Source organism: Hyaena hyaena, unplaced genomic scaffold (assembly GCF_003009895.1).
Source record: "Hyaena hyaena isolate Hyena2069 unplaced genomic scaffold, ASM300989v1 scaffold_4, whole genome shotgun sequence".
Lineage (NCBI taxonomy): Eukaryota > Metazoa > Chordata > Mammalia > Carnivora > Hyaenidae > Hyaena > Hyaena hyaena.
In genome coordinates this window covers 816,005-833,744 of record NW_024080636.1, presented here as the reverse complement: position 1 = coordinate 833,744, position 17,740 = coordinate 816,005, and the positions used below count along the sequence as shown (strand labels likewise).

The 17,740-nt window shown below is 53.5% G+C and overlaps 1 protein-coding gene and 1 pseudogene across 1 annotated transcript in view; both read right to left on the bottom strand.

The window, feature by feature from the left end:
• Nucleotides 1-722: 722 nt before the first annotated feature.
• FAM83F (family with sequence similarity 83 member F) overlaps nt 723-17,740 on the bottom strand; it is a 35,032-nt gene continuing 18,014 nt past the window's right edge. The window contains exons 2-5 of the mRNA XM_039236352.1: nt 13,419-13,586; nt 12,269-12,390; nt 8,914-9,608; nt 723-2,326 (exon numbers count right to left, since the gene is read on the bottom strand). Of these exons, the coding sequence (XP_039092283.1) occupies nt 2,277-2,326; nt 8,914-9,608; nt 12,269-12,390; nt 13,419-13,586 (1,035 nt within the window). The 3' untranslated portion in view covers nt 723-2,276. The remainder of the gene's footprint in view (nt 2,327-8,913; nt 9,609-12,268; nt 12,391-13,418; nt 13,587-17,740) is intronic.
• On the bottom strand, nt 11,575-11,999 carry LOC120234486 (annotated as a pseudogene).

The following is a 17,740-nucleotide window of genomic DNA, read 5'->3' as shown; positions in this document are numbered from 1 at the left end:
GAGGAGAGAGAGAGAATACATCGCAAAGTGTGTGCAAGTGCTGGAGCAGATGGCAGATGTACTGAAAACGAGAAGCCCAGAGGCAGAACGGAGTGTGGGCCGGGCCTGGGCAGAGGAGCCAACACCAGTAGCCGCATTTTTGTGCTTCAAGGTCCTCAGCACTCTGGACCGCCTTCTTGTCCCAAGGCTCTCTCAGCTGGAGGGACTCAGAGGCCATCTTGTCCAAACCTCCAAAGGGGATGAGGAGACAGGCCACGGTGGAGGGAGGTGTCCCGCCTCAGCTGCCAGCCCTCCCCCAACTACACGAAGTTGCTTCCTCATGCTCTCCCACCCCCATGTCTATGAAGAAAGTGAAAAGATCCCATCTTGGCACGTGCGGAAACCGGGGCAGAAAGGGCAGCTTCCAGTGTGGATCCTCCCACACGTCAGGCCTGGGAAGGAACGGGGCCTGCTTTGGGTCAGAAGAGGGGAAGGGGTGCCGTAGGCCAGCTTCTCTTGACGGGGGAGGGACACAGAGAGGAAGCCCTTGGGAAGAGACCTTAGGAGCTGGTCCCTTCCCTGGGCTTCCTTGTCCCCAGAGGCGTCCACTCTCCCCACCAAGGGTGATCTTGTCCCTGCCCCCGTTCTCCTCTCCCTTCCTTCCCCTCCAGAACAAGCACGTGTCACATTGCCAGCACTTCCCAGGAAGTGTTTAATCCTCGTAGAAGCTCAGGGAGGTGGGTTGGGGACTCCCTGCCCCCCACCCCCAGCACCCTACAAGCTAGCCTCAGGATAGAGAGAGGGGCCCCTGGGAGCCAGGCTCACCTTTGCTTTCCTTTCCCTGCCCCCTCCGTTCCCCCTGCCAGAGGCCAGGTTCTCCTCCAACAAGTGCATTGGGCCACCCCGCCTCCTGCTTCGCCTCGGTGCCCCCCAGTGCTCTCCCTCAAGCCCGGATCTGGGTCCCTCCCTTAAATGCTACTGGGGCCCCAGGGTTTCTGCAGAAGGAAAGACACAAAGTCTGGTTCACAAGAGGCTGAAAGAGGTGGCCTGGGGGAGCTTCCACTGGGCCATGTGGCCCCTCGGCCCCCTGTGTCTAGGGACCCCCAGCAGTTGGCTCACAGAGCCTGCAATTTGGCAATTCCTCTGCTGTCCCTTCCAGAAATCTTTCCTCAGACCCCACCAGCCACACAAGTGGGGAGAGGGCAGTGTGCAGCTTGAGGCTGCTGTCCCTGGCCCGACGTTGTGGCACCGAGGGGAGGCTAAGGCTCCTAAATGCAGCCTGACCTTTGGCAGGAGGCGAAAGCTGGTCTTTGGCTGGAATGTAGCTAGAGAAGGCACACTGGCTGGCGAAGGGGGCTGGGGACCCCTCGGGGGCGGGGGAGAGGCCAAATGCTCTTGTCTGCAGGGCTCAACCTCCCAAGCCACTTGAACCTCCCCCACCCCCCCGCCAAGCTCTCTCTCCCTGCCCTGGGCTGCAAATCAAGGCACATTTAAAGGACGGAGCAGCCCTGGGTAAAGGCACTAGAAAAGCCCCCATGTGTGCTCGCAACAGGCAACAGCCAAGGAGGTCTGGGGCCCTGGCGTGAACACTGCTAAGACTGCTAAGATGTGGGAAGGGAGGGGAAGGAGACTTCAGTACGAGGGCTCCCTGAATGGCAGTCAGATTCTGCCACTGGCTGAGGAGAGGCCTGTCCCTCACTTCACTCTGGGCCTAGTACGGGAGGCTGCGGGAACTGGGCTGGGAAGGCCAGTGCAGCCGGCGCCCCAGCCGCCCCAGCCGCCCCTTCCACCTTGAGTTCGGAGCCTCGGGGAAGACTGGCTCCCTGGCTCAGAGCCCCTCCTCTTCCCGCACATCCCACCAAGCCTCCTGGGGGACCAGAAGCTCCAGGAAGCCTGGGAAAGAGAAGTCAGGGAGCTGGGGCTGCCCTGGACACCCTATGGCATTAGGCAGAAAGACCTGGACTCACCCCATCTGAGGACCTACAGGGCAAGGCTGGCCCAGTGGAGGGAGGGGGTCTGGCATAAAGGAGAGCAGACATTAGTCAAGCTTCCACTTCATGTAAACAAGAAGGAGTGACCCCTGCCCGGCGGCCGACAGTCTTGCAGAGGCATGTGATTGTCCTGACGTGCTGCAGACTCTCCCATGTGGGACTGAGGGTCCCTGAGGCCAGGATGGAGGCCGTTGGGCAGGAAGCAAGTAAGGGTCCGAAGTGCAAACTGGTGCAGCGTTTGACCTGTATTCTCCATAGGACAGGGCTGGGGATATCCACAGGTCCTGCCCACCGCTGGCTCGTGGCTCAGGAGATCACACAATTGCTGGCCTTGGAAGGACTGGGATTTGTTTTACCTGCAGAGACAAGGGACACAGGCGAAGGGGGATGTAAGTGAAGTGCTCAGTGGACTCCCCTCCCACTCCTCTCCCGTGTATCGCCTAGACTTCAAATAGGGGCTGGGGTCACGGGCTCCCTGCCAAGCTGCTCATCTGGAGTCAGTAGGGCTCCCCAACCCCCCAAAAAAGCTAAAGGAAAGGTTCTCCCTGTCTGGTCGTCTCAGCTAGACTGTCACTGGTCAGGATATCAAGGGATCTGCCATCTCCTGACCTCAGCAGGGTCGGGGGAAGGACCCAGAGCCCTAATCCACAACTACAGTCAATGACTTAAAAGTCTCACCAAGAGGCAGTTTACCAGCAGCCAACGCTGTACGTAGCCTCCCAACTTACAAAGCACAACCAGTCATTCTCTCAGGTAGTCCCCACCCCCACGGCTGCACTTCAGGAAGGTATCATTAACCCCGCGTTACATCGAGGTTGGCGGGGGGGGGGGGGGGGGGGGCACCAGCTCCCCGAGCCAGTCAGCACCAGGGCCAGCGGCCGCTCCCGCCCTCCACATCCAGCCTCAGGTCCTGCCACTGCGCAGGCACCGGGTCAGCAGGCTGATGGAGAGCCAGGTACCACGGCACAGACCACACGTTTAGGGGGCTTGTTTTAAGAGCAGAGGGTGAGGGAGCACACTTCACTGAGGGGAAAGGGGGCGGGGGGAGAACGCTGTTCTTCTCCTGGCCAGAGAAGCCCGTTTCTCCTCTTCCCAGCCCCCTTCCATCCATTCCCGCCCCCTTTACAATCCCAAACAGAGGCCGGCGGCTTCTTTGGTTGGATTTCTGCTGTGGGAGCTGCGGAGGGAAGCAGTGAGCTGTGAGGCAGACACTGACACCCCCTGGCCTCCGAGGTGTCGGGCTGCTGGGCCTCTGTCCTCCGGGGGCCCTGGCTGTCTTTCTCCCAGGTAGGAGCTGCTGAATTATTTCCTGCCCAGCCCTTTCTACACAGCAAGGGTCACCTCCCCTGTGCTCACACCACCTTCCCATATCACTCCAGCTGTGAATTTAATTAAGGTGGTGGCTGCCTCCTCTCTTGGGCCATTAGCAAGGGAGACACTGAGCAGGCTCAACTAAGCTCTTCCTTCCCCCCACCCCCTCAGCTAACCACCGCTTGGTTGGTGCTAACTGGACCCACTCCTCAGGACTTTCTACAAGTCCAGCTGGGCTTCCTTGGAGGCCAAGCTTGAGGTGTTTAAGGCTGAGAGGAGGTAGGAGGGGACTCAATTGACTGTGTCATCCCCTCCCTGAGGGTTCCAAGGGTCAAGGAGCGTGGGTCATCTTCCACGGTGGGGCCGGGCCTCCTCTGATGCAGCTCTGCCCAAGTGACTCCTGCTGGCGTCCCGCAGTCCCCTTGCTGCGGCAATGGACGCAGCCATCTCCACTTCCTATCCGCAGGGGCTGGTTTTATGTGCTTGGCCTACTGAGCAGATGCTGAGTTCCTCCCCTGAGGCAGCAGCATTTTGGAGGCAGGTAAGCAGATCGATCCCTGCATCAGGAAGCAGGGGAAGGAGTGTAGCTGGGGGGTGGGGGTGGGAAGCCTTAGAGGAGCCTGCTTCCTAAGCCTGCACTCTGCCCCCGCTCCTGCCCTCCTGCCCGGAGAAGCTGGGAGCGGCAAGGCCAACAACCCCAGTTTGCCTGGGTGTGCTTCCCGCTCGTTCCAGAAGGCCGACGAATGCCTGCAGGGGTTCTTTGGATGCAGCACTCATCCCATGCCTCTACCAGAGAAACTGGTTTGAGGGTGAATTATCTGTATTCTGTCATTCCTTCAGTGTCATTCCTTTAGTGCACGTTGACTGAGAGCCCACCACATGCAGGAGTTCGGCAAGACTGAGGAGAATCAGACCTGCTCAGCTTAAAAGGGAAGAATACATAAGTGGCCATGGGTGGCCCGAAGGGAAGGTCAAACTTCAAAGGGAGGTAACACTGTAGTAAGACTGAAAGTAGGGGTGGGGGCGGGGAGGCACCCGGGGCACCAGGGCAAGGACCCGTGGGCTCTACCTCCCCATGGGTTTCAAGACTTCATATTCCCCTTTTCTGGAAGATTCATCCTCTGCATGTCCACACAGCTTTCTCCCTCCCTTCATTCAAGTCTCTGTTCAAATGTCCCTTTGTCCCTTTATCAGAGAGAACTTCCCAATGACCCCTTTATACAAGGGTCACGGCCCTCCTCTGCCCTTCTCTTTTTAGTCCAGCATTCACTCCGAAGGGCATGGACTTTGTTTGTTTTGTTCACTGTTGTGCCAGGAGCGTAGGGCCGTGCCTGGCATACAGCCGGCGTTGCGTAGGTATGTATTTCTTGAGTAAAACGTATGGCCAGGCAGTGGCAGGCTACTTAAAGGCTCATACCAATACTAACAGTAATAGCAGCGCCAACAGATACTGACTGGGTGATGTACATGCGCTCACTCACCTAGATGGTGATGAAAGCCCTGGCGAGGCCGAACAGAACCCAGGAGGGCAGAGGGGTTATGACATATGCCAGTGAGAGCAGGATGCTTGCCTCCTTTCTGGAACTGAGTGGGATCAGTTCCTCTAAGGATGCTCACTCGGCTAGCCTCACCTTGCTGTGTGGCGGGGGCCCCGGTTGGGAACCGAGCTTGGGTTTATCAAATCGGACCTCCAAACAGCAGCTGGGGCCTGCCCCAGGCTCCTCAAGAGTGACACTGAATTCTGAAGGCAGCTCTTGAGTAGACTTGTCCTGGAATTGGAGGCCCACACGCCCCTTATGAGCTCTGAACCCTAGAATCACTTTCCCAACCTTCCGTCTCAGGGGCCCAGATTTCCCCGATACCTGGGACCTCTAGCTCCTGGGGGGGGGAGTGACACAGGAGAGCCTGAAGTCCCAAGTCCAGGAGATCTGCAGCCGCAGAACTAGGAACCAGACCACCTGCCAGCTAGGGCAGCCCGCACCCTCATGCACGAATCATGGGAACCCAGGAGAGTTCTAGAAATGCAACTGTTGCTGCAGTCACCCTAGAGAACTCTGGGAAAAGCATGGGCGAGAGGATCTTGGGAGGTGGTGACCCAGAGGCACTCGGGGCTGTAAATGGCCGCTCTCTTCTTCCTCTCCACTGGTGGGATACCAGGGGAACAGTCCATTGTGTAAGAAGCCTCCAGCCTCTTCCAAAGTGTCTTTAAAGATGTAGGGAAATGGCACTAACCCTAACCTTCTGGAGATAGCCATGAGCTTTGTGCAATGCCCTGGGAGGCAAGAGACCACATTGCCCTCTCTCACCGCATGACCATGACACAGAGGCTTGCCTCTCCGCACCTCCTGTCTGTGAAATGTCATCAGGCAGGTGGCTGTGAGTTCTGTGTGAAAGCATTTAGCATGTATCCACCTAGAACCTGCTCAGGGAACGTTTGTGTCTTTCTTCCCCTAACCATGGTCAAGAGTGTTGGCCATTTCCCAATGATCTCCTTGGAGGGGCTGGGAGGGGCTCCAGAACGTCACCTGGAACTTCCTCCCCCAGGCTGGCAGCCCTGTGAGAACAGAGCCTTGTCCAAGTCCAAGTGTCATCATAATCTGCTGCTCTTGGGACCCCCTACATGGACCCAGGACACTTGTTTAAAATGTAGATTCCTACATTTTAAGAGCACAGGCCAGTGGTACAGATTCCTCACTGTGGTTTGGTTTGTTTGTTTGTTTGTTTTTTGAGAGAGACAGAGTATTAATGGGAGGAGGGACACAGAGAGAGGGAGACACAGAATCTGAAGAAGGCTCCAGGCTCTGAGTTGTCAGCACAGAGCCAGAAGTGGGGCTTGGACTCGTGAACCAGAAGATCATGACCTGAGCTGAAGTCGGATTCTCAGCTGAGTGAGCGGCCCAGGTGCCCCTCCTCACTGGGTTTTAACAAGGCTCTCCAGCAAATGCTGCTCCCTGAGATTGGGATCTCTGCCCAGAGGGCCGGTCCAAAGCTCCTCAGTTGAGAGAAAAACTAGAAGGAAAAGGAGTTCAGCTTCCACCAGTAGAGGGCGTAGTGAGCCTTCTCACCACCAGGCAACCAGGAGTGGGGGGGGGGCTGCAACCCCTCCCCTCCCTGCCCGCCCCCCTAAGGATACTTAGGCCTAAAGGAAGGGATTTCCAAAGGTTCTCCCAAGGGCCACAGTTGGGCTTGCAAACATTTGCATGCTGTTTGACAACTATATACTTCTTATCAAGCAATTTTACAGGCTGCCAGCACTTAGCTTTCTATTTTTCTCTTCCACCCACCCTGTCCATCAGCCCAGGCTCTCCCTTGACAAGAGGATGGCAGGGAGAGAGAAGACAGAGTCAGAGTCAGGAGCTCAAAGGGACCTCAGAAACCCTCCCTGGCTTAACCCCTCCTCTTCTCGAGCAGGAAACCACCCTGGGGAAGGGAAGGGATATGGCCAGGGTCTGGGGAGCAAAGTACTATGAGCTGAGATCCCACACTGATATCTGTTCTGATGATGTTCTGAATTGTCACTGTAGGAAAGGATCCTTTCGCTGGATGAGGGCCCCAAGCTAAAGTGGTTTCTTCCCAGATGACATTCTGAGAGTACTGAAATTACTAGTCCCAACCTTGGGGGCCCCATACCGCCAGGAACGCCACCCTCTGGTGCCCAGAGTCCTAATGACTGAGCTTCTGCCTGAGAAGAGGTGCTCGAACAGCTCAGATGCAGTCAAACTTTTGGGAGGCCGGAGGCCAATAAAAGAGCCTTTAGGGGGAGGACTCTGGCTTCTCGCCTCTGCCTGTGAGGGAGGCCAGCAGCAGGGAGAGGAAAGGTCTCATTAGCAACCTGGATTTCAGGCCCTCGGGAACTGGATACCCAGCCAGGTGGGCAGCGGCTGCGCTGGGTGTGGCCAGTCTGTGTTTCTTCTAAAGGATACAGAAGGAACAGGGGGACCCTGCCGGGCATCCCTGGGGCCTTCCTGACCACGTGCCGGTGTGTTGGGGGCTCAGGAGAGGAGCTTCCCCAGGGTGCGGTTGCATGTGCTTGGCTGGCTCCTGGGCACCATATGCAGACATGCCGAGGGCAGCAGCAGTGACTGTCCAAGTCCTCCAAGCAGGGGAACTGGCTGCTGAGAGACTTAGGAAAGGCAGCAGGAAGGGACAAGACAATGGGCCTTGCGTTTCTATGGAAACAGCACCTCAGGGTGAGGGGCTGAAGGGAGAGGAAGCCCCCTTTTGTGGTTGGGCTTGCCCCTCCCTCTGCCTTCCCTGCCAGGTGCTCACCATGGCAACCCTTCCTCCAAACAAGAGGTGCAAAGTGGCAGAGCAACTGGTGTTGGGGGAGCCAGGGAGCCCAGGAGGGAATGGGAGAGGGTGTGGCGGGGTGCGCGGGCATGCGCCCTGGCCGAGGTTTGAGCCCTGGCCCCACTGCCACTTACTGTGTCCCGGGACCACCTCACGCACTTGTCCGAGCCTCCACCAGCCCCCTCTGTGGCTGTCGTGAGGGCCAAGTGAGAGGGAAAGCGTCTAGTGAAGGGCCGGGCGGACGGAGGCGCCCCACAAATGCTTCCCAGCCACGTGGAAGAACGTCGCTGGCATTCGTGCCGTGCCCCAGATTTGCAGACACTCCCGGGCCTGTCCTAACTTTAAGAACCGCAGACTGAGCGTGTGGGTTCCCGCAGAAGGGCAGGGGCGTCAGCAGAGGGGAGGTGGCTGTGACCCTTATCCTCAAGCCACGATCAGGTCAGGTCAAAGCTGGGGGCGTGGGGCACACAGGAGTCCTGGAAGCACTCGGGCCGCGCAGGGCAAGGGCGCACCCACCCTCTGCTCCCTGGCCAGGTGGGAGGCCCGGCTCACTGCCGCAGTGAGAAACCCCAGTTCGGGGGCCCCCTCGACTCAGAGACGCTGCCCCGAGGAAAGGCACCGGTAGCGGTCCCGGTTGTCCCCAGCAGCCTCCGGAAAGGCCAGAGTGGAGCCGGCTCCAGAGAAAAGATAAAGGCCCAGACCTCTAGGGGACCCCGGAGAGACCCGCCAGCAGGAACGATCTCTCCCAAATGCAAGCAGCATGGCAAGCACCACTAATCAGATAAGCCCGGGGAAGAACCAAGTCAAACTATGTAAAACAGAAATGAGGAAAGTGGGTCAGGGCATTGGTGGGGCACAGGCGAGGGCGGGGTGTGTTTGCCCAGGTTGGGTCGTGATGACAGGTGACCTGGCAAGGAACACGTTTTCGAGAAGGAGCCCTAGACTCAGAGGCAGAGGTCAGGCCTGGGTGAGGCCACTCAGCTGCGCCGTGCCTGCTCCCCGACAGAGGGGAAAGCTGCCCAGCCTCCAGGACTGCTAAGGACGGCTCTCAGGCTGCTCCCCGGCCGCCACTGCTCTGAGCACTTTCTGTCCTCAGAACGGCTGAGCCAGGCAGCCGCCCTCCCGGCTTTCAGACAAGAGGGAGTGAACCCAGCCCCGCGGTGGGGGTGTGCTGCCTCCATGAGGCGGAGGCGGGCCAGGGCCCGGTGGGAACTGAGGACCACCTTGGCCTCAGAGCTCCGGCTCTCTGCATCCGGCAGGCTGCCTTTCCGCAGATCGGAGGCGCCGCTCCCGAGGGGGCCCGGAGGCCTGGGGAGCACGGGGCCGAGGGCGGAGGGCTCACCTGAGATGTCAGCGCTGGAGCCCTCGCTGGGCCTCTTCCCGGGCACAAACTCCACTTCCGCAAAGGTCTCGGTGGAGAGGGAGCTGGCCGTGCCGTTGGGCACCGGGGGCCGCTTGGCCCTGCGGCTGAAGAGCCTGGTGCTAAAGCGCTTGCCCTCCTTGGCCGCCGTGGCCTCCCCGTTGGCGGCTTCTCCCTTGCCGTTTCGGACAAGCGCCTCTCGGGGCTTGGGCTTCAGGTCCACGTGCAGGTGGGAGACCACCCTGCCGTCCTTCCGCAGCAGCTCCCCGGAGGGAATGGCCTCCACGGGGGGCAGCACCTGCTCCAGCGTGACCAGGTCGTTCAGGAAGCTCTCCAGGCGCCGGGCCGCCTCGCCGCCCCTGCCACCCTCCTCCTGCCCCTCGGGGTCGCCGCCCGCCTCCCGCTGCTGCCGGGCGGCCCAGCGCATCAACTCGCCCGGTGGGTGGCGGCTGCCCGCCACCAGGGCGTACTTGGGGTTGATCAGCTTGCGAGCCACGGTGGAGGAGTAGTTGGGGCCGAGCCTCCCGGCACCTCCTGCCAGGCTCAGCTGCTGGTACAAGTTCACCTCCTCGGAGATGGCGTACAGCTCCCGGAACTCCACGTCGAAGGGCTCCACGTTCTGCCCGGTCAGGAGGAGGAGAAGGTTCCTGTCCACGTGGGAGGAGCTCCAGGTGAACCTGGGAACGTGGGGACAGAGAAACACGACAGGTAGGCCCAGCCTGTGGCTTCGTCTTGCCAGCGGCCCCTTGGCAGTCCCTCTCAACACCCCCTGACTGCCCCCTGACCCAACCTGATCTACCACTGAGGCCGATGCCTTGCTGGCCGGTGGGAGACAGCTCCTGGCCTTCTCGCCGGGTGCCCCCCCTCCGCTGACCCACGTCCTCCCTCTTTTCCAGATCGTGGCCTCAAATGCAGAAAGCAGGCAAGGGCATGGGAAGTCAGGCCTGGATTCCAACCTGGTTTCTTTCTTTCTTTCTTTTTTTTCCTAGACACGTTTTTTAAATCAATTAATTAGTTAATTTATATTTTTAAGTTTATATCCAAGTTAATCAGCATGTAGTGCAATAATGATTTCAGGAGTAGAATCTGGTGACTGACTCCTTACATATAACACCCAGGGCTCAACCCAACCAGTGCAGCAAGCATCGTCCTTAATGCCCATTGCCCATTTAGCCCATCCCCCCACACACAACCCCTCCAGCAACCCTCAGTTTATTCTCTGTATTTGAGAGTCTCTTGTGTTTTGTCCCCTTCCCTGTTATTATATTATTTTTCCTTCCCTTATGCTCATCTGTTTTGTATCTTAAAATTCCACATACGAGTGAAGTCATATGATGTTTGTCTTTCTCTAATTTCACTTTGCATAATACCCTCTAGTTCCATCCACATAGTTGCAAATGGCAAGATTTCATTCTTTTTGATTGCCGAGTAATACTCCATCGTGTATATATACACCACATCTTCTTTATCCATTCATTCGTTGATGGACATTTGGGCTCTTTCCATACTTTGGCTATTGTCGATAGCCCTGCTATAAACACTGGGGTGCACGTGTGCCTTCGAAGCAGCACACCTGTAGCCCTTGGTTAAATACCTCGTAGTGCAATTGCTGGGTCATTGGAAGTAGTTCTATTTTTAACTTTTTGAGGAACCTCCACACGTTTTCCAGGGTGGCTGCACCACTTTGCATTCCCACCAACCTGGTTTCTACCCTTTTATGCCTTGTCATGTGGGGCTCATAGGGCGTACAGTCACAAAGGTGCTGGGAGGCTCAAGCGTGATACCATATATAAAACATTTAGCTCAGTCCCTGGCACACACATTTTGATCAGTAATGCAGCTGCTGCTACTGTTAATATCATTCCATTCCTTACTGGCTCCTCTCTAGGTTTTTATTTATTTTTTATTTTTTAAAGTTTTATTTATTTCTAGGAAAGAGAGAGAGAGAGTGAGAAAGAGACAGACAGCATGAGCAGGGGAGGGTCAGAGAGAGAGGGAGTCACAGACTGAAACAGGCTCTAGGCTCTGAGCTGGCAGTCAGCACAGAGCCCGACGTGGGGCTCGAACCCACGAACCGCGAGATTATGACCTAAGCGAAAGTCGGACGCTTAACCGACTAAGCCACTCAGGCGCCCCCTCTCTAGGTTTTTAGAGCACCTGGCACCTACAAACCCCTATACTTTAACCATGTAAGGGGACTTATGCCATTTGTTGATTGTTCCCTGTGCCCAGGTCTCTTCCCTCACCCAGATTTCAGTACACTTGGAGGGCAAAGACTGCTGAGATAACAGTCTCCCCTGTTCCTGGTAATTTACTTCTGAATCAGAATTTGGGAGACATTGCCTCCACACCACACCCTCATATTTCTTTCCTTTTTTTCTTTCTTTTTTTTTTTTTTTTTTGGTATGTGAAAAAAAATTTTAATGTTTATTTATTTTTGAGACAGAGACAGAACGTGAGTAGGGGAGGGGCAGAGAGAGAGGGAAGCACAGAATCAGAAGCAGGTTCCTGCTCAAACTCATGGGGCTCAAACTCATGACGGTGAGATCGTGACCTGAGCTGAAGACGGATGCTCAACCGACTGAGTCACCCAGGCACCCCCCACATGAAAATCTATTATTGTCACGTTTTCAGTGTCAGGACTTACGATCTTGCTCTTTCCTTCTTGCCTTTGCATTAAGGCCAAAAGAGACATATTGGCTACTCTGACAACCTTAAAGTGAACTCCAGGAATGTCACCGACAGTGTGACCTTTGCGACCAAATCCAGAACCTCATCACTTTCCTCAGTAAAATTCAAACAACCATCACTGGGTACAAAGGCTGTGATTATTTTGTCGTTCGTGATCAGCTGGACCCTGACACACTTCCTGATGGCAGAATTTGGCTATTTGGTTTCAACCCCTACTCTCCCCAGTATGATTCCCTTTATATGGGAAGCATCTCCAAAGGCTTGGCCTTCAGGGCTGTGCCCAAGTGGGCTTCCTTGTCCTGTTCACAACGCCACTTCTGATCTCGTTGGTGGCTACAGAGCTTCCTGGCCAAATGAAGACTGCAATGTTTACCCATCCTGCCGGCACCACGGGCCTGGGCAAAAGAGAGAGACCACACCCTCACATTTATTTCCCAAATCTGGTCCATTCTGCTTCCTGCTTGTCCCACCCAAAAACTAGCTTCAAAATGCAACCCTTTGCTGTGGACCATGAAAGGCAGGCCATTCTTGATGCCCAGTAAGAGTTGACCTTCTTTTTAGAATAATCCAGTATCCAGAAATTTTTATATTTGTTACCACAAATAAAGGCCTCCTGGGCCCTTCTCTGACCTGGCCCCCAACTCACCTGTAAGATCCAGTGGCCACTTTTTCACCATCTACCATTAGGAACTTTGATGACAGGGTCCCCTTGACCTTCCCCATGGGCATGTAGAAGCCAACACCTGTCACAGAGCGAACACGGATGTTCTGTTGGGAAGAGAAAGGCACTGTCACTCAGGCTTGGGCCTATGAGGCTTTGAGCCAAGTGATGTGTGGGCAGAGGAGGAACCCTCTTGTTCATGGAACCCTGCCTATTGGCTTCTGTCTATACTAGCCTCTACTTCCTATAGCCTTAGAGCTGGAACCCCATTTGAAGGGCAGGAGGAAGGGGCGCCTGGTGACTCAGTTGGTTAAGGGACCGACTTCGGCTCAGGTCATGATCTCGCAGTTCATGGGTTTGAGCCGCGTGTCAGGCTCTTTGCTGACAGCTCAGAGCCTGGAGCCTGCTTCGGGTTCTGTGTCTCCTTCTCTCTCTGCCCTTCCCCTGCTCATGCTCTGTCTCTCTGTGTCTCAAAAATAAATAAATGTTAAAAATTTAAAAAAAAAAAAAGAAGAGCAGGAGGAAGTTAGCAAACTTTGCTTTGAATATGGATGAGCCCATGGGGCGCCTGGGTGGCTTAGTCGGTTAAGCGTCCGACTTTCGCTTAGGTCATGATCTCGCGGTTCGTGGGTTCGAGCCCCGCGTCGGGCTCTGTGCTGACTGCCAGCTCAGAGCCTGGAGCCTGTTTCAGTCTGTGACTCCCTCTCTCTCTGACCCTCCCCTGCTCACGCTGTCTCTCTCTCTCTCCTAGAAATAAATAAAACATTAAAAAAAAAATAAATTGAATATGGATGAGCCCAGGTATAGTTCCTGCCAGCTCCAAAAGCTCCCCAGAAGAGAATCACGGCCCTAGCTTTGACCCTAACACTGACATTGTGGCGTGAGTGCCCCAGGACTGGGCCAAAGCTGCCTCTTTAGCCTCAATAGTCTTGAGATAAAATTTAAGCTGGGCATGTAATTTAGGGTTATCAATTCACAAGGCAAGGCTTTAGACAGAAAGAAAGGGGTTGAGGTCTTGATGTTCACCTGTGTCCCTGAACTGGGGAGGAGTAAGAGGAAGAGAGAGAGGCAGTCTCTATCTTACCTCCTGCCCTTCCTCCCCATCCTTCACCCCTACCCCAGTGGTACAACTTACTCGAATACGGTAGTCAGCAAGCTCCAGGCTCTGACACATCTCCAGGAAAAACTTCACACCTGCCTCATCCAGGATGATGTACACAGGGACCCGGCGCTTACACGCAGCATCTACGATGTCTTGGAAGATATCGCCATCAGTGAAGAGGTCCATGACCACAGCAATGACCTGGACGTGGAAGGGCACTGGTGAGGCACGTGGTGACTCCACATCTACAGTGATACGCTGTGGCTCAGAGAGCACCAGCTGGGCCTGAGGAACTGGGGCCAAGAGGCAAACACCCCATCTGCACCACTCTTGGGTTCTCCACGTGCCCACCACCTCTGAGCACATCTGAGCCCGGAGGTGGGCTCTCTGCTCTGGAAATGCCTGGTGGTCCAGGCTATGCTACTTGTACTTCATCCTTGACAAATCCCCACACCCCACCCTGGGCGGTCTCTGGCAGCTCTTCTGAAGCCAGTCAGGCCAATCTAGGAGGCTAGGAGACATGGTCCTAGTGCCCTAGGGAAACAAGTAGGCTGAAGAAGATGAGGTCACTGAGATGCACAGGAGGGACTCACTTCCACCAGCTGTAGATCTTTTCACATCCCCTTCCTTGCAGGCCTGGTTAGTTTTGATCTCCCTACAGCTGTGCAAAGTTCCATGTCCCCCTTGGTGCAGATCCAGGCGGAGCTCCAGTCAGCTCAAACTCCCCTGACCTCCAAGTGGCCAGGCCATGCTACATGCCCCTTAAGGTCAAGGTCACTGCCTAGGACTCTTGATTTCTAAAAGCCAGTCCTGGAAAGTGAGGCATTCTGCCTTTCTAACCTTAGGTTCCTCCATTTTCCTGTGCAGACGTTTCTCCCCCCCAGCTGCAGGGTTTTCTTGCTGGCCCCAAGAATCGTGTATGTGATGCGGGGAAAGGGTATACTTTGGGGTCAGGAGATCTGGTTATAATGAATTCCTATATATGTGACCTAAGGCAAGTCACTTAACCTTGGTGAGCCTCTGTTTCCTCATTTACAAAGTGGGTATACCCTGTACCCTGTATTTTATGCATTTGCCATAGAGATTAGAGATAACACCTATAAAGCATCAAATACAGTGCCTGGTATGTAGTAAGTCCTAAATAAATGGTAATCACTGTATGGTTGAGGGAGTCCATTAGTTGTAACTGAAAGCCTGAACTCTGAAGTCAGACAGGCTTAGAACAGGGCTAGTGCACCTGCTCTGCCACTGACGTATCAGTGACCCAGCTACCATGAGTGTCCCAGCTACTGTCTCAAAGGGTTGTTGTGAGGGCTTAGGGAGATGAACCACGAGAGCACTTAGCACAGTGCTGGCCCACGGAAAGCTCAATAAGTAAGTACCCTTCATCCTCACCACCTTCACACATGCGCTCTACCATTACCTCTGCCTCTAAAGACCCATTCCCCCCCACCCCCATCCCCACCACATCATTTACACAATATTATTTAAGACTATTCTTAGCTCCTACATTTCATACTCTGTCATCCATACCAGTTACCATTTACTGAGCTTCACAGGCAGAGGGAAGATCTAAAGACAAATTATAATCCCTAACTTCAAGGGGTTAATCCCCTTGAATGATAAGACATTTGCACAAAATAACTGAGACATGAGGCAAATTGAGACGACTGCCTGAAGAGATGTGCAAATGACATGTGATGTGAGTTCAAAGTTGGTGGGGGCGGGGGAGAAGGAGGGGCGGAGAGACAGAGGGAAAGAAAGAGATTGAATGATTACTTCTAGCTCAGGAAGAAGAAAGGCTTCATGAGGGGGCTGAAACCTGAAGAATGGGCAGCCTCGGGGACCATGAGAAATGAACAAGGAAGAAAACCAAGCAGGCAAGTGGGCAGGGCTGCTATGCACCAGTAGGCAGGTTGTGCACTGCACACGGGCTCTGCGCTAAGTGGGTGAGTGGAGGATGTGCCTGCCTGAGAAAGGGATGCCTTTTCCTAATCTGCACACAGCTTCCACATGGGCCAGCAGAAGCCTACAATGTGGGGATTTCAGGCAAAAAACACAGCATAAACAAAGGCACTGAGGACAGAGACTAACATGCACTGAACACTTTCCATGTGCCTCACACTGTTCCAGATGCTTTAGGTAAATTTTTTTTTAATGTTTGTTTACTTTTGAGAGAGAGAGAGAGAGAGAGAGCATGAACGGGGGAGGGGGAGAGAGAAAGGGAGACACAGAATCCGAAGCAGGCTCCAGGCTCTGAGCTGTCAGCATAGACCCCGACGCAGGGCTTGAACCCATGGATCGTGAGATCGTGCCCTGGAGCCAAAGTTGGATGCTTAGCCATCTGAGCCACCCAGGCGCCCCTCTTTAAATTTTCTAATTTGATCCTCACGACGAGGAGGATTGTTCTCGTTTTACAGATGAGGAAGTAAATGCAAAGGGGCTAAATCATGTGCCCAAGGTCATACAGTTAACATAGAGCAGAGCAGGGATTTGAACTCAAGTCTCTCTGACTCCAGAGTCTTCACTTCATTGCATCACACAGGCTTACAGAGATGGGACAGCTGTAAAGTATTTTTAGAAACATCACATCAAAAGCTAGTTCTTTAAAAAAATTTTTTTAATATTTATTTATTTATTTTTTTTTAATTTTTTTTTAATGTTTTTATTTATTTCTAGGAGAGAGAGAGAGACAGCGTGAGCAGGGGAGAGTCAGAGAGAGAGGGAGTCACAGACTGAAACAGGCTCCGGGCTCTGAGCTGGCAGTCAGCACAGAGCCCGACGCGGGGCTCGAACCCACGAACCGCGAGATCATGACCTAAGCGAAAGCCGGACGCTTAACCGACTAAGCCACCCAGGCGCCCCAATATTTATTTATTTTTGAGAGGCAGAGAGACACAGAGCATGAGTGGGGAGGGGCAGAGAGAGAGGGAGACACAGAATCTGAAGCAGGCTCCAGGCTCTGAGTTGTCAGCACAGAGCCCGACGCGGGGCTCGAACTCACAATACGTGAGATCATGACCTGAGCCTAAGTCGGATACTTAACCAACTGAGCCACCCGGGCGCCCCAAAAGCTGGTTCTTTAAAAAGACCAAATAAGATAGACAAACTTCTGACAAGACTAATGAAAACAGGAAATGCAAACAAAATCCTGAGTAAAAACAGAGAAATAACTACACACATATTTACTTTTTAAGAAATCATACTATTTAGGGGTGCCTGGGTGGCTCAGTCGGTTAAGCATACAACTTTGGCTCAGGTCATGATCTCACAGTTCATGGGTTCAAGCCCCGCATCGGGCTCTGTGCTGACAGCTAGCTCAGAGCCTGGAGCCTGTCTTTGGATTCTGTCGCCCTCTCTCTGACCCTCCCCTGCTCACACTCTCTCTCTCAAAAATAAATAAAACATTTAAAAAAATTAACAAAAAAGAAATCATACTATTTAAGAAACAGTAAAAAATGGTAAAAAGAATATTAGGACTATTTATCATTGATGAATTTGAAAATGAGAGTGATATGGTTAAGTCATTAAAAGAAAATGAAACATAAAACAGCACAATCCAGTAAGGTTTATCCTAGAAATGTAAGGATGACTCAACATCAGAAAATCTGTTGTTTTAATTTATAACATTTATGGGGTCAAGGAGGGGAAATCCTTTATTAATAGTTTTTTTAAAGTATTTGATAACATGAGATCCCTGCTTATGATTAAAATTCTCAAAAAACTAAGAACAGAAGGGACCTTCCTTAACTTGATAAAAGCTATTACAAAAAAGCCACATGAGACACACTGAACGGAAAAACTTTAGATGAATTCCCTTTAAGTCTCAAGAACATCAATAATACTTTCACCTCTTCTGTGGTGAAAAAAGTATTGGAGTCCTGACTAATGCAATATGATGGAAAGAAGGAAGAAAAGAAAGAAAGAGAGAAGAGACAAAGGAAGAAGGAGAGGGAGAAGAGATAGAAGGATTAGAAGAGACAAAACTACCAGCATTTGGAGATGATATTTTTACAGAAAATCCAGTAAAATGCAGAGGAACACTATTAGAATTAACAGGAGAATTTAACAAGATTTCCAGATACAAGAAAAACTTACAAAGACCAATAGCATTCTTCTGCTACAGTGACAATCAACTAAAAAAAGGGGGATGGGGAAAAAATAAGACCAAAAGTGCAATTTAGGGCATGTGGTCAGTCAGTTAAGCGTCTGACTTCGGCTCAGGTCATGATCTCATGGTTCATGAGTTTGAGCCCCACATCAGATTCTGCTGTCAGCGTAGAGCCTGCTTCAGATCCCATCTCTCCCTCTCTCTGCCCCTCTCCCTTCCCCACTCTCTCTCTCAAAAATAAACA